The following is a 15,565-nucleotide window of genomic DNA, read 5'->3' as shown; positions in this document are numbered from 1 at the left end:
ATTTTGTGCAGAGTGAGATGCAGGGGTCTAATTTCATTTTGTTACATATGGATTTCCAGTTTTCCCAGCACCATTTGTTGAGGAGGCCATCTTTTCTCCAATGTATAGAACTGGACATTTTAAATCATATAAGGTGGAAGCTCTGGAAATCAGTTTTCCCTGATACTTCCCTTCCCTGTCAGTTTTTTATTTTTTTGCTGCTGCTTCTACCATTCACTTTGTGTGTGTGTGTGGGGGGGGGGGCTGGGGATTGAACCCAGGGCCTCATGCATGTGAAGCAAGCACTCTACCAACTGAGTTATATCTCCAGCCCCACGATTCACTTTTTAAGGTGACTTTCCTGAACTAATTATATAAGGTCTCTACTTTTTAAATTTGCATATGGCTACCCAAGTCTCTGTTCAGTTAGCTTAATGATCAGTTAATGATTATACCGAGATTTCTTCAACTACTTTGAACCAATACATCCTCCTGGTGTGGTGTGTGTGCTATGTGGTAAGGGGAATGCTCTTGCAGTCTAAAATTTTGCCCTATCTTCATTTTCTGCTCATATAGTTGCAAGATTAGCCAGGATGAGCAATGAAGGCCTTCTCATATTCTTCCTGGTCCTATTCACAGCCCTGTACATGCATGTGACTTTCTAGAGTTCTAGGAATATGGCAAAGCTTTTCAAAGCCCTTATTAACATATCATTCTTTTCTTCTAAGTTTCTGACAGCCAACTGGTATTCCTGGCTCAGGCGGCTGCAATGTTAAATGATTGCCGCCGACTATTTTCAACAAACTGGGGATAGGAATCTCAGAATCATATCAAATAAAGACAAGCCTTGAACATGGTGCCTTTCCAGGGTGCTGTTGAACCATCCTCTGGGGGTACAGCTTTTGCAGGAGTTCCAAACCTGTTCTTCCCACTCCAGTAGCAGTAAGCTGCTTGTTTTCACAGTTATCATTGTGGTGATTCTGCTTGTTTCCGGGGCTATTGTAGAGGTGGGGAGAGAAAATGGGACAGAACAAGTGAAAAATGCTGTGAAACTCACTGTCAACTTGTGTTGCTTCACATCTTTGGCTTATTTCAAGCGTTCTGAAAAGCTGATTTTGACAATATTGGCCAGCATTCCTGTTGCTTTCCATTCTGGAAGCACTTCTCTTCAATATTTTTGTTTTTAATATAATTTATTTAATTGTAAATTTATAAAATTTATTTTTTCTGTGGTACTAGGAATTGAACCCAGGGATTGAACCCACTGTACTACATCCCTAACCTCTTTTTTTTTTTTTTTTTTCTTTTTTGAGATAGGGTCTCACTAAGTTGCCAAGGTTGGCCTCAAATTTGTAATTCTCCTGCCTCAGTCTTTCAAGTTGCTGTGCCTGGCTATAAAATCTAATTTTTAATGATGGCTGTGTTTGAGAATTGACATGCAAAACTCCTGAAGATGTAATAATTGGCTGTCACTGGTTGGAACCAGCCTCCTCCAGGGCCCCACAGATGGACCCTCCAGGATACCCCCATTTGATCCAGTGAAGCTCTGTAAACTCTTTAGAGTATTTGTTGGGTGCAGAGTATCTAAAAGTATTCCAGGGGTACAGCTAATCCAGTACCAAACTGACTCCATATTCTTCAGTATATAGACCTTCAGTGTCTGAAGGACACACACTGCCAGAGCTTCCTGGCAGGACACACACTGCCAGAGGGTCTTCCAAGTGATGACTTGGCAGGGAGGAAAATTTGGAAAAAGCTGCAGGCACGTGAGAACTGTTATAGAAATGCTGAAAGGTATCACTTCTTATCTTAGGGATCTAATCCCAAATTGTGCTAAAGGCTGTTTTCTGACTCCTGGGTGAAAGTTAACAAAGCCAACAGGATTTTGTTTGTTTTATAAAATCTATAACTGGAAGTCTTCAAGGGAAATACAGGGCAAAGGTATATATGGTGAGGTGAGTGGTGGAGTAAAGGTTTCCATCAGATACCCTCGGAAGAATGTGTACCTTAACCCCTGCTCTGTACAAGGGGGGAAAATGTTGTGTGGGTTTTTTTTTTTTTAAACTTTTGGGCTTGCTTAAATAATAACAAAACCTGCTTTGTGATTGTAGAATGACGTGTTGTTGGGGTGTACCTTAATTAACTACCACAGGATTATGAGGCAGGGCCTTCACCCAGCCAACAATGCTGTAAGCAGTCTCTTCCCAGGACGTACTGTGAGTGAGCATTCCCCAGCTTCCTTGAATGTAAAACTCAGAGCTTCCAGATAGACGTAGAAGCACAAGAGAGTGATTGTGTCTCTTTTCTAGACCTTTGCCTTCCTTCTCTTTCTCACAGAAAGATCAGTAGAAAGCCATGGATCTCTTTAAAAAAAATTTTTTTTAGTTGTAGATGGACATAATACCTTTATTTTATTTATTCATTTTTATGTCGTGCTGAGGGTCGAACCCAGTGCCTCATGCATGCCCGGCAAGTGCTCTACCACTGAGCCACAACCCCAGCCCAAGCCATGGATCTTTTAACTTGGTGTGCCACACATCAGATATTGCTTTCCTTACCTGTTTACTGACTTTCCTCAGTCATTCAACACATGTTCCCCTGGCATTATCTGTGTGTCCTGCTCTGGGTTAGCACCACTGACAGTTAGCATTTAGGATGTTTCTTTGGGGAGTTTGGAGATCAGGGAGGCTCCCTTTCCAGTTGGTAAAGTCCTATCTGATAGAATTCAATTCAGTTTCTGTGCACACTGGACCACGTGTGCTTCTCCAGCATTTTTCTGTGTTACACATGACTAGAAAGTACTTTCTTCATTCTCTTTGCAGACTATGGCTTCATCCTCACCTTGGAGTGCTCTTCCCTAGCACCCAGGACTAAGACCTGGCACCATTCCTTTAGAGAACCCTTATTCCAAGCCAAGTCCTGTGCCTTCTCTGGGGGATCTCCCAGCTGAATCAGACATAGTTCCTGTCCTCAATGAGCTTTCAGTCACAGGAACAATAAAACATGGCAGCGGGGATAGGAGAGTGCCAGGTTCACAGTTCCAGTAGATGCCAGTTATTCGTCCCGGGAATTGGTGAGGAGCCTTTCTCCATGAAGCAAACTTCAGGTGAGTCTTGACAGATTAAAGGCAGAGTGTCTGCCAGGTGGACAAGAGGGGACAGGAAGGGCTCTCCTGCCAGAGGGAACAGCTTGAGCTCAGTCAGTGGGTGCTGAGAGGAGAGGCGTTCTGTTCTTGTTGAATTAAATAAAAAGCCCAAAGCTCACAGAAGGCTGAGGATGTGTAGGTCAACCTAAGGAGAAAAGCCTAAGACGGCTCTGACAAGTAAAAAAGGCAGAAAACAAACCAGGCCTATTTTTTGGTGTTACAAAATACTGAGGAAAATCAGGATGAATTTTGCGTGGATTTTTATGGTCTTCTTTATATTTTCCTGTGTTTTTTTTAAATTTAAAATAATTGTCAGTAGTACCTGCTGCCCACGCACTCCTCCGTCTGCAGGGGGCGCACCGGCGGACACCTCGCCACCTCCTCCAGGGTGAGGGGCGGGGTCCCCCCGGCCGATATGCACTGACGAATGGCTGGTTGGGCTGTCTATCACGACGTCCCGCCTCCGCGCTACGTCACATGATGCAGCCCATCATGGCGGCAGGAGCGCGGCTGCCCGGGCCCGCGGCTCCGCAGGGTTGCTGCCGTTGCTGCTGTTGAGACGCGGCGGCGGCGGCGGCGCAGGCAGCGCAGGCTGGCGGGAAGGATGATGGTTCTGCGGCCGGAGCGGCGGGTGCGGACTAGGAGCCGGGCTGAGGTTTGGCCGAAGCAACGTGTGCCCAGGAGCAGCCGGCGCGGGTGTCTCTGAGGCAGCGGAGGGAGGCAGGACCGACTGACTGGCGGGCGGACCGACCCACGGAAGGCGACCCGAGAGCCGGCCCCGGGGGGCTGCGCCGTGGGCGAGATGCCGGGACCGCCGGCGTTACTGCTGCTACTGCTACTCCTGGCCGCCGGTAGTGCCGGGGCCGCGCCACTTCCGCAAACAGGTGCAGGTGAGCGGGCCGCGGCGGGCGCGGGGCTGCGGAGCCGCTGCGGCGAGGCGGGGTCCGCGGGCTGGCAGGGTCTTGCCTCGGCGCGGAGGTATCAGAGGGCCTGCGGAGGGCAGGAGGCCCCGGGACGCGAGTAATGAGGGAGATTTCTGCCGCAGGGGCGTGGGATGGGGGCGGGGGCGAGGCGGTGCCGTGGGGGCTGGGGAGGGCGGCGGACGAGGTGGCAGTCACCGACCCCTCTTTGGTAGGCTGCGGTAGCGGCTTCGGACCTGTTGCCCAAAGGTCCCCAGCTTATTCCCTTCATGGCAGTTCTGTTCCCTTTCCAGATGTCACCTGCCTCTTGTGCATTTCTCACATCTTATTATAAGAACCGTTTCTTAGCTATCATCATATAAATGGAAATGACTTGTCGAGCCGTGCAGTTTCCTTCCCTCCCTGCAACTTGTTCTGAAGTTGTAAATTGATTTTAGACACTGTGCTTTTTATTTGGAATGAATCTCAGGGGATGAGAAGGAAACAACGATAAATATTTCTATTTTAGGAAGCCAGTGATTAGAGTAGCAGCTTTTGAATAACTATTGACAAACTGGCCTAAGGATAATTGAGGTTTCTATTTTAGCGTTAACAGTGTGATTTTCTTTTTTCTCTTTTTATTCCCCCTTCCACATTTTCTCCATGTTGTTTTCATTTTGGAGATTTATTATCCTAAATAAAGCTTCAACCCAAGAAAGCATCTCAAGTTGGGCACCCCCCCTTTTTTTTTAAGAAGGAAAAATATCTAGACAAACTTGCGATTGTTGTGTACTGATTATTTTTGCAGTGGGGAGCCATTGAAATTTGATAAGGTAAAAAAATAGGGTTGGAAGAAACCTTAAATAAAATTTAGTCCGGCTTCTTCATCTTATAGGTGAAGAATGGTGGTCAAATGACCTGGTGGTCAAATGACCTACCCAAGGTGACACAGCTAAATTGTAGTTGGAGCTACAAACCCAGGTCTTAGATTTCTCCCCTTGTGTGTTTTTTCCAGTTTACCTCAAGTCTTATAATGATTAATGGAATACTACTCCTGACTCAGGAGTTATTTTAGAATATTGTTAATTGGGTGCTAAGTGTGGAAGTTCTGCCTCCAGTAAATTCACATTTCTCAGATAAATCTCAGTGAAAACTATATGCAATTGCTTCCAGAGCTACACTATATACAGGATATGCCATTGAGTGCCCTTTGAGTGTTAGTACTGTATAAGGTAGCACCACATGTTTGCCATTACCTTAGAGCAAATCTTTGTAAGGTGAATTCTTTGTTCTGATACATAAAAATATTGTCCAAAGTGTATAGGCAGCCCAGGTACAAGTCTCAAACTACCTGGGAAGTTATGAAAGATTGTATGGAAAGATAGTGATGTTGATATTTAAGGATGTTGATATTGAACTTCACAGAACTGAAGTAGTATGGTGAATACAAAGTATTTTTATGTCAAGGGAATTCAAGAAGCTTCCAGAAGACTTTGCACTTAATTGAATATTTGTGTATTTTGACATATTCTTTATAGGAACCTATGAAATTATGTCTGACTGTACACCTCTTCCCATGTCTTTTATTCCATTCTTTTACCATTTTATGCACGCATGGATTACAAAAACTGAGTTTTGTTAGGTTACTGTAGAATAAAGCAATCAGAAAAAATGAACCCCTAAATAGAAATATCAGATCTTGACATAAATAAAGCACAGGGAAGTATTTGGTGATTTATAGCAACTTTTGAGATTGTTCTTTCTGGTCCTTGGAGTAAACGTGTGTGGTTAGGTGTATGGTACATGAATAACAGGTACCTAGAGTTAAATTCTGCAGAAAAGATGTACAAACATAGTTATGGGGGTTTGCCTTTCCATCCAGAAGAAGTTATTAATCCTGTAACTGGTATAGATTCTTGGTTGAGAATCTATTAGACCAAGAAGAATAAAGAAACCTTTGAGCTAATCCCAATTAGAGAGCTCTGGCTAAGAAAAGAAGAACCTCTCTTGAACATTTATGGAAGGTAAAAGAGCACTGAGATATGAAAACCTAACTCTCAGGCTTTTGATGATCTCGGGGCCTGTTCTCCAAACCAAGATAGGGCTAACCTTCTCAAGTAAGGATAGATCCTTTGCATAGGGCCTTTTGCTTCCTTGGTCATATTCTTTCTAAAGTTCAAACTTTAATGGCACAGTGGCAAAAGCGTGCTTATCACAAATAGGTTGAAAAAAACACTTGAGTTTTATTCTTTGTCAACCTATTTGTATACGAAACAGATGAGACATTTAACTAAAATTCAGCTTTTAATTTGACGTTTATTAATCCAAAGTGCCTTCATCACCCAGAGTTATTTCTAGGTTTGAAAGTTGAAAAGGTGTTTACTCATTGAATCATAATAAAACTGTGTAAATATGTGGATTGCCCTTGACCCTCAGACCAGAAGGCATTTCTTGGTTGAACTTTGTTTTGGGCCTCTTCATGGCTGTGGAATGCCCTTATGCCCCTGTCTGGGAGCCTCTTTTTCTGAGAATCCAATATTTCTGCTGCAAGGCTCTTATTGTTATGTAGATTGAGACCTTACTGGTCCCACTAGGAAGCTTACATAAAGAGAGAAAGTCTACTGTTTTCTGCACACTGTTAAATAACCAAACTAAGATTACAGTTCAGTCTTTTCCTCCGGATCATGGTTATCAAATCATTCTTCTCTTGGAAAACATGACGTGCCTTTTGTAAGATTCCCAGGATTCACATCATAAATTGGGATTCAAAATAAAGAAAGACTGTGTATATATGAAAGCATTCCTCTGAGCCTCACTTTCTTATTAATATTAGGATAGTGGTTAGACAGGGAAGCCCACTTCTATTGTTCTGCGGTATATTAGGTCACAGAGTACAGAGGAAGCTTTTAGCAATTCCAGATAAAGGCCCTCACGGAAGCCTGCGAAGCCGGTGGGACTCAGCCACAAACACAGTTTGTGAAACCCGGGTTTTCATTTTAAACAGACTTGGTATCTTGAAAAAGATTTCTAAAGTAAAGGAATTACTTTCTAAAGTATGAGTTTTCGTGATTTTAACAATTTTTGAGAAATAAAAATTTCAACAGTCTTTCCATGCAAATTTTTTCAGGATTTATGGCTATAAGGTTTGAAATTGGATTTAGGTTGAGATTGCTATAATTGCTTTTACTTGGTGATATTTTTTGTGTTACTAAATATGCCCAACTGCACAGTAATAGGAAGTCTGTCCAGTTTCGTAGCTGATCAGCGCTGAAGTTACCAAATTCCTACTGTTTTGCTGATATCAATGTGCTGCTTGTTCATGCAATTTTCTTGAAATTCGGAGAGTCCTTGGGCCCTCTCTGTCCCCTGTGGGCTGTGTCGCTTAGATAACAACTGTACATATAATAAAAAAGACATTGTCATGTAAACAAGGGATGTCCAGGGTTCTGAAACAGTTAAACAAATGAGTCCTTAAAAAAGTCCTTGTAGCTGGATATAGAAAAAGAATATAACTTTTCAGTGCAGTTGAGAGTAAATCTGTGAACCAATCCTAGGAGGAACATGATGTCCTAGAAAGAACTTAGGCTTTGGAGTTAGACCTAGGTGTAAAGTCTTCCCTTTCTACTTCACTAACTTTAAGATCTTGGGCCAGTTACCTGGGCTTTTCTGGCTCCTTAGCACTCAACTGTTAAAAACCAGGCTGACAATAAAAGGGATGTTGAGAGGGTGGGGTAGGGTCACAGTGGTAGGCCATGTCTGTTAGTATTATGCACTTGGTAATGTAGATTTCTTAATTGCTTCAAATTTCTTTGTGAATTTGGTGGGTTGTCATAGGATTGACTAATGGCAGATGGTATGTCTTCAGAGATTAAGCTACTTCACAGGGAATGCCTACAATTTACTGGATTTGAAAAGTCTTTGTGGCTTAGAATAACTTGGTATATGAAGAATGGAGACTCTAGAGAAATAAAAAAAATCTGGTCAATTTAAATATGATATATTAATTGGTATTTTTACTTCTTGAAATATATGATGTTGAGGAACTATGCTGTAAATTTTTAGGGTGATCTAGATCAGTTTTCCTTTTTTATAATAAACCTGTTTCTAAACCTTAAGATGACTAAAGCTCTTGCAAGTGAACAGTCTCTGGTTTTAATTTACTTCGAAGTGCAGGAGCAATCTAAGTTTCCTTGATCCCAGACACAGTTGCATATTTGCATAAAGCATCCCCAAAGGCAGTGAGGCTGAGGAAGAACTTGCCTAGGACTGATGTTTCCCCTGGGAAAATGTCCTTTGGGAAGATTAAGGTTTTTTTCTTTCTCTTTCCTTTAAAATTAGTGCTTTTGCAGTCTACTGGCCGTGCTTTACTCTTTGTAATTTTTGTGCCACTCAGCTGAGAGGTAAGGAATATTGTAGAGAGAAACTGAACAAACATCTCTGGTCTGGAACAGACTGCCACATTTAGGATTGTTGCGATTCCACTCAACTTTTCTTTGAGTCCTCATATGAAATACCATTTTAAGAGAAAGCTGGGGAAATATGGTTAAATCAGCATGTCTGTGGAGCAAAAATATTGAAGCAAGGTATTTTAAAATTGTGGCAAGTGACTAACTTGGAACCATGCCCTGGCATTACAGTTATTTGCCACAGAAAACAGTCATATCAGAAAAATAACCTGAGTATTTTTAAAATGTTTTCTTGGCAAAGGTTAGCACAGTGCAGCAATCCCAAAGCTCACTTGATTTTATTGTGATTCAAGTGGAAAAGTGAGAACAGTTGATGCCAAATGTCTCAGGTGCCTGAAACCTGACAGAGGGGTGAGTGCCTCTTATTTTCCCTGCCCCATCTAGAAAGTTTGGCAATTTTTATTTTACTATATAATATGTGTTTGTTTTCATACTTTAAAAGACTTCCTTTCCATCAGGTCAAATAGATGTGTGAACAGTGTCCTGTGACCACAGTAACCCCTGGCTCCCTATATCTAACCCCACTTTGGTCAGGGAAGGTCACAGCATCTACACATCAGCTTAGTGTGTCTCGTTCCTGCTTCCATTCTCCACCTCCTGTGACACTTTCTTAAGAGCTAAATTAATCTGCTTATAGTTTGCAGAATATTCTGTGCAAATTCCCATCCTCCATTTCTGCATATATTCTCCCTATTTGCAAATGCCTGTCTCTTTTCTTTCTTCTCCAGTTTCATCCTTTTTTTTTTTTTTTTTTTTTTTTTTTTTTTTTTTTAAGTTCTTTATAGACTCAGCTTTCTACTGAGCTCTGTGTCGTGGCACAGCCCTTAGAGATTGCTACCCTGGTGAACTCTAGGGTCTTTCCTGTGGGACAAGATATTGCATGGGTGCTGGATGAACACTTTGCAATTTAGGTTTTGATTTATTTTCGTTCATCCTTTTAAGATTTTGACTAATGTGACTCAGATATACAATATATTGATACATTAACATATTTAGTGGTTTGTAGATAATTTACATGGAATGGAAGTAGGGAAAATTTAATGTTGGACTGTGTGATCAAATGGGTTTGGAGTCATTGTATGAGTCTACCACTTGAACTGTTTTTTTTTTTGGGTGCTGGGGATTGAACCCAGGGCCTTGTGCTTACAGGGCAAGCACTCTACTGACTAAGCTATCTCCCCAGCCCCCCACTTGTACTTAATAGAACACTACTTCTTATCATTGTTTCTTTTTTTCAGTACTGGGGATTAAACCCATGAGTTCTTTACCACTGAGCTACACTTCCCAGCCCTTTTTATTTTGTAGTTTGAAATAGGGGGTCTCACTAAGTTGCCCAGGCTGACCTAGAACTTCTGATTCTTCTGCTGCAACCTCCCATGTAACTGGGATTACAGGCATGTACCACCGCTTCCGTCTTTGTTTAAATCTCTATCTGGATTGCAAGGACGGTGTCTCGTATCACTGGCATTTCTAGTGTTTCATGGTGTGTTACTAGTGGTAGATACCCAGTTGGAATTTATAAGTGAGGATGATGAAGATGGTACTGGAGAACTGAGTTTCCCCAAGCATCATAGCGCAGGTGTGTTAGAAGGGGTTGGTGGAAATTAGCGTCTCTCATTCTCCTGAAGATTTAACTTTTCAGCTAGTCAAGTCCTTCATCTGGAATGAGGCCATTTATTGAGTGTCTTTGTTTTAATAAAGTTTGTGGTGGTCTTTAAGAAAAATAAGCTTTTAGATTACCTTTAGATATACAGAAAAGTTGCAGAGATAGTACAGAGTCCCTGTATTTCTCTCACCCAGTTTCCCCTATTGTTAACATCTTATATTGATGCAGTACATTAGTCACACCAGTATTAATATGTTATTATAAACTAAAGTTCTCACTTTAATGTTTTTCTCATGTCCTTTTTCTTCTCCAGGATACCTCATTATGTTTAGTTGTCATGTCTCCTTGGGCTCCTCTAGTTTGTTCCTTGCTTTTGGTGACCTTGACAGTTTTGAGGTGTATTCATCAGGTGTTTTGTAGTGTCCCACCACTGAGGTTTCTTTGATGTTTTCTCATGATAAGATGGGGATTATGGGTTTTGAAAGGAAGATCACAAAGATAAAATGCCTTTCTCATCACATTATGTCAAGGTTGCTAAATGCTTTCAGCATGACCTGACACTGGTCACCTGGCTGAAGGGGGAATTTGTCAGCTTTCCTTACTGTAAAGTTACTTTCTATTCCCTCTCCAAACTGTCATCTGCATACTGCACATGCGAGTTACTTTCCACCCTGAGGGGGAAGTAGCTACAGATAAGGATTTGGAATTCTTCTGTATGGGAGATTTGACTATCTTCCCCCATTTATTTCTTTATGCACACATCTATTTATATCAATATGGACACATGGATGTTTATTGACTTGTAATCCAATACTGTGTTATTTATTTTATTGCTCAAATTGTACTAGCCTTGGCCCTTGGGAGCTCTTTCAGTTGGCTCCTGTTTTCTTTTTTTCTTTTTTTGCAATAGCACTTCCTTACTTTCTGGCATTACAAGGAGTGACAGGCTCATTTGTATATTCCCTGCCTCAGCCCTAGAATCAGTTATTTCTCCAGGGACCCCTGGTTCATTTGATTGGAGAAGGATATTATAAACCAAGATCTGGGTGCTGGGTTTGCTTGTTGCTCCTGGGACACTTACAATAATATGAGTTTTAATCTTCCACTTCCCTTGTCTACTCTTTAGTGTTGGGGGAAGAGCAGTTTTGGAGGGACAAAGAACCAGTTAGAGACAGACAAGTTGCAAGGACTCTGCCCATGTTCTCTTCCTGGCAAACTTTTAAATACCATCTTAAATATTCTAAATGCCACATTTGTGGTATTAACTGCATTATAATGATATTTATAGGACCTTATTTTTCTTTTTAGAGCAGTAGATGTGTAAAAGTAGATTTGATTTACCCTCTCCCAATAACAGCCTAATTTTTAAGAATGTAAGGGGAACTTATTTGGCCAGGCCTTTAGCAAGAGAGGATTATTTTAGGAGGTCTTTCAACACTGGAATCCTTTAAAGGGATTGCAGGCAACTTCTTTAATTGTTTCCAAGTTCAGATAAAATGTCCAAAGGCAAGACTCTGGAAGGACCCAGAGGTCTGTGGACTTGCTTCCATCTGTTTCTAGAGCTTATCGTTTCATTTTTATTATGAAAAATGTCAAACATATATTAATAAAGTAAATAGTGAATCTTCATGTCCCCTTTGTCCAGCATCAGCAGTTTTAAATTTATGGTCAGTCTGGTTTCACCTGTACCCTTACCACTGCCAGAAAGGACTCTTTTGTTTTGATGTAAATCCCCTGTGCGTGTCTCTCCCGACCCCCATCAGTTCAGTTGTAACTATTTCAGGAAGAAAGTTGTTTTTATAAAACAGGATTGCTTGCATCAGGATCAGGATTTCCTAGGTATTTGTAGAAGTATAGACACGGGAACTCAGACTAACCACCTGAATCAGAGTTTTCTTCTGGTTATTTCTGCTCCCACCCCTCTGCAACACAAATGCTTAGTTTTCTAGATACAAAATCATGTTTATTTAATAGAAATCTGCTGACTGGTGTAATTAAGGAGATTCAAGGGAGGAGAAAAAATTAAATTTTAAAGTTCTGAAGAGATCCAATCTCCAGTGCTGGTCACTGTATCTAGACATTGTTCTGAAGAGTCTTCCCTGAAAAGCAGGGGTGCTATAACCTCTAAGTAACTCCTTTTTTTAACTCAACTTGATCTCCGGAAGTTGATATGGATAACAGCCTCTGTACATTTTATAACTATCCTGTATAATTAGTAAAAACTGGAAGCTCGGAGCTTGACAGTCAGATCATGGCACTGTGGACTGGGGACCTCCTGGCATAGACCTGCCAGGCATCAGTCCTCTGCAGCTTGAGTCAGGGTGGCCTTGCACTTTTCAGGAAGTCAAGTTAGAGCAGGTGTAACACAGCAACATCTTTAACTATCCCCTGACTCTTCATCTATATAGTAACTGACAGGGTCCCCCAACCCCCAGGATATGTTGTTAACATTTTGCTTTAAAATGTTTATTTTTCTCAGTTAGTTTATTTTGATATAGCCTAGAATTTGTGGCCTGTTTTTCAATAGGGATGATTTGATGTGTGAAATATTCTGATGATGAGCTAAGTGAACCATTTATCTCTGAAACTACTGCTACATTGTAATGATCATATAATCAGTTGAGTTTGAGAACATCATAGGCTCGTACTGTAGTACACTCTTAGCAACATGTATACCTTGAGTGGGAGAATTTAGTTATAAGCATCTATGATACTGTTTTGTGAGAGAGGTTGCTCTTATTTAAGTTAAATGACTGCAGTTCAATTTTAAAGGACATATCTTTTCCCCCTTCAAATTCCTGTTCAAAGTCCATTCCCTTAATAGGGACTACTTTTGCTATGTGGATGAGGAGACTTGAGTTTGACACACTGTAATTGTAACTTTTTTGTTGTTGTTGTTTTCAGTAGTAGGGGTTGAACCCAGGGACACTGTACCACTGAACTATATCCCCAGTCCTTTTTATTTTTATTTTGAGATAGGGTCTTGCTAAGTTGCTGAGGCTGGCCTTGAACTTGAATCCTTCTGCCTCAGCTTCCTGAGTTGCTGGGATTACAGGCATGCACCACCACTCCTGGCTACAATCTTTAATTATGTGAAGTACATCTCTATGGCATCTTGGACTTAGAAAAGAAAGGAGGATGAGTTTGCAGTCATTTTGCACATTTAAATTATGTGTTTTAACCAACTAGTAATTGTAAAATTTTGTAGTTTTAGCTTTTTATTGCAAAACTTAAGTATTGTGATCTCTTGGGCATCTTCCAAATTAGCTGCTAAAATTGGGTGCAGTCATGAGTGCCTGTGGACCCAGGTCCTTGGGAGGCGGAGGTAGGAGGATTGCTTGAGCCCAGGAGTTTGAGACCAACTTGGGCAACATTGTCAGACCCCATCTTTTTTTTTTTTTTTTTTTGCAGTACTAGGGATCGAACTCAGGGCCTTGTGCTTACGAGGCAAGCACTCTACCAGCTGAGCTATCTTCCCCAGCCCAAGACCCCATCTTAAAAAGAAAAGAAAAAAAAAAAATAGCTGCTAAATTTGTTTCAAGTCTTACACACATTGTATATTCTTCCTTAGAACCTCAATAAATCATACTTGTGCTTCTTTGAAAAGAAGATTCCTCTTCCTACCTGCCTGGCAGTTGGTCTTTGTAGGCAGCAACTGTTCTCTCCCAAGGTTACAGCCTGTCAGTTACTGAGCAGAGGCTCACTTGACTTTTACTTCAGACTGTTATTAAAATGCAACACCCATACACTGATTGCTAGTAAGGCACTGAAAAATAACAAACTTACCAAAATAGTCCCTGGGATCTTTACCAGAGGACTGTTGTAGCAGTACAATTCAGAAATCTGTCATTTAACTTAGTTTTCTTTAAGGAAAATAAAATTAACTTTGATAAAAGATCTGATCACCAGTGTTAGCCACATAGGCACTTGGTAGGCTTAGAAATTTTGGCATTGTAAATCCTTGTCCACAGAAGCTCAGAGCTGAAATACCAATTTACAGATGGAGGAATGAAGACCCAGAGAAGTTAAGTCACAGTGCCATCCCATATGACAGGTAGGGTCAGATGTAAATTCTGGCATGAGGAATCCTAGCATATAGTCACAGGGGAACTACCTCATACTTTGGAGACACTCTCGTTTGTGTGATATATGCAGCCTAACTCCAGTCAGTCTCCTCTAGATTTGTATGTCTAGTCACTGTCTGAAAATATAGAGATGAAATATTAAGCTTTCATAAATTGATTCTTGAAGAATTAAAAGAGTACAATTTGAAAATTAGAAACTAAAATGCTAACTTCCATAATTAGGTTAAAAAACACTTTCATATATTTATTATACATTTATAATAAATATTGTATAATATATTTTGTTTATTTATTTGGTTATTTTAGTTTCTGGTACTGGGAATTTAACCCAGGGGTGCTTAACTATTGAGCCACACCCCCAGTCACAGGGTCTTGCTAAGTTGATTAGGGCCTTGCTAATTTGCTAAGGCTTCTGGAACTTGTGATCCTCCTGCCCCACCCTCCCGAGTCACTGAGATTACAGGTGTGTGCTACCATGCCTGGCTCTTATATATGTATATTTTAATTTGCAAGAGCAACTCTTTAGTTTCCACCAATGAAATGAAGCTACACCATTTAATTAAAAGTGGCAAGAATATTTTTTCTGATTTTTAAGAAATATAGTCATAAACACATAAACATTCATTTGTAAACATGGAAAATCTTTCAGACACCATCAGTGTTTATGTTTTTTGGAGAGGGAGGTGGGGCAGCTACACCCTTTTAAGATTCTGCTGACTGCTGTGATCCCCAAGAACGGTGCTCCTCTGCAGGTATTTTGTGTATTCTTTCTGGATACACAGTCAGGTAGGAATTAAGTGTGTGCAGTAAGAGGCAAATGCCATTTTTCTTTTCTTTCTCAGCTCCTTAACACCAGCTTCTTGATCTGAGGGCTTTATCCCCTCCTTTCTAAGCTCCAGCAACATTCTGGAGCTTGGTCAGCAGCGGCTGCCCTGGCTCTCATCTCTTCCCCTTGCATGTGTAATAGATTACAGTTCAATGAATTGTTTTCCTCATGACCTTATCCTATTTTGAATGACTTTCTTAGTTTAGGTTATCAGGGATAATCTTTTTAAATTGATTAATTTTATGGTTCTTTTACTACTGATCACCGTATTTCTTTCCATGACCCTTTTTAAAAGACCACCCTCTTACAAGTTCAAAACCAGCCTTGGCAACGTAGCAAGGCTCTAAGCAACTTAGCAAGACCCTGTCTCAAAATTTAAAAACAAATAAATAAGTGAAGTGGTCTGGGGATGTGGCTTAGTGGTTAAGTGCACCTGGGTTCAATCCCAATACAAAAAAAAAAAAAAATCTGTCCTTCTCTGTCTTCCAGGGCAGTGCATTCCTGTTGCCTGTGCAGAATCCTCCATCCTCTTTCTTGTTCAGCTGTTTCTTTGTCCTGT

The 15,565-nt window shown here is 41.0% G+C and overlaps 1 protein-coding gene across 2 annotated transcripts in view; it reads left to right on the top strand.

The window, feature by feature from the left end:
* Nucleotides 1-3,610: 3,610 nt before the first annotated feature.
* Nucleotides 3,611-15,565, top strand: part of Lmtk2 (lemur tyrosine kinase 2) — an 88,879-nt gene continuing 76,924 nt past the window's right edge. Inside the window, exon 1 of one of the 2 annotated variants that reach the window (XM_047533361.1) lies at nucleotides 3,611-4,008. In XM_047533361.1, coding sequence (XP_047389317.1) covers nucleotides 3,927-4,008 — 82 coding nt within the window. In that variant the 5' untranslated portion in view covers nucleotides 3,611-3,926. Of the gene's footprint in view, nucleotides 4,015-15,565 lie in introns of both variants that reach the window. The other variant, XM_047533360.1, reaches the window with a different exon arrangement.

Source organism: Sciurus carolinensis, chromosome 18, assembly GCF_902686445.1.
Source record: "Sciurus carolinensis chromosome 18, mSciCar1.2, whole genome shotgun sequence".
NCBI classification, from domain to species: domain Eukaryota; kingdom Metazoa; phylum Chordata; class Mammalia; order Rodentia; family Sciuridae; genus Sciurus; species Sciurus carolinensis.
This window is presented reverse-complemented; position numbering and strand designations above follow the sequence as displayed.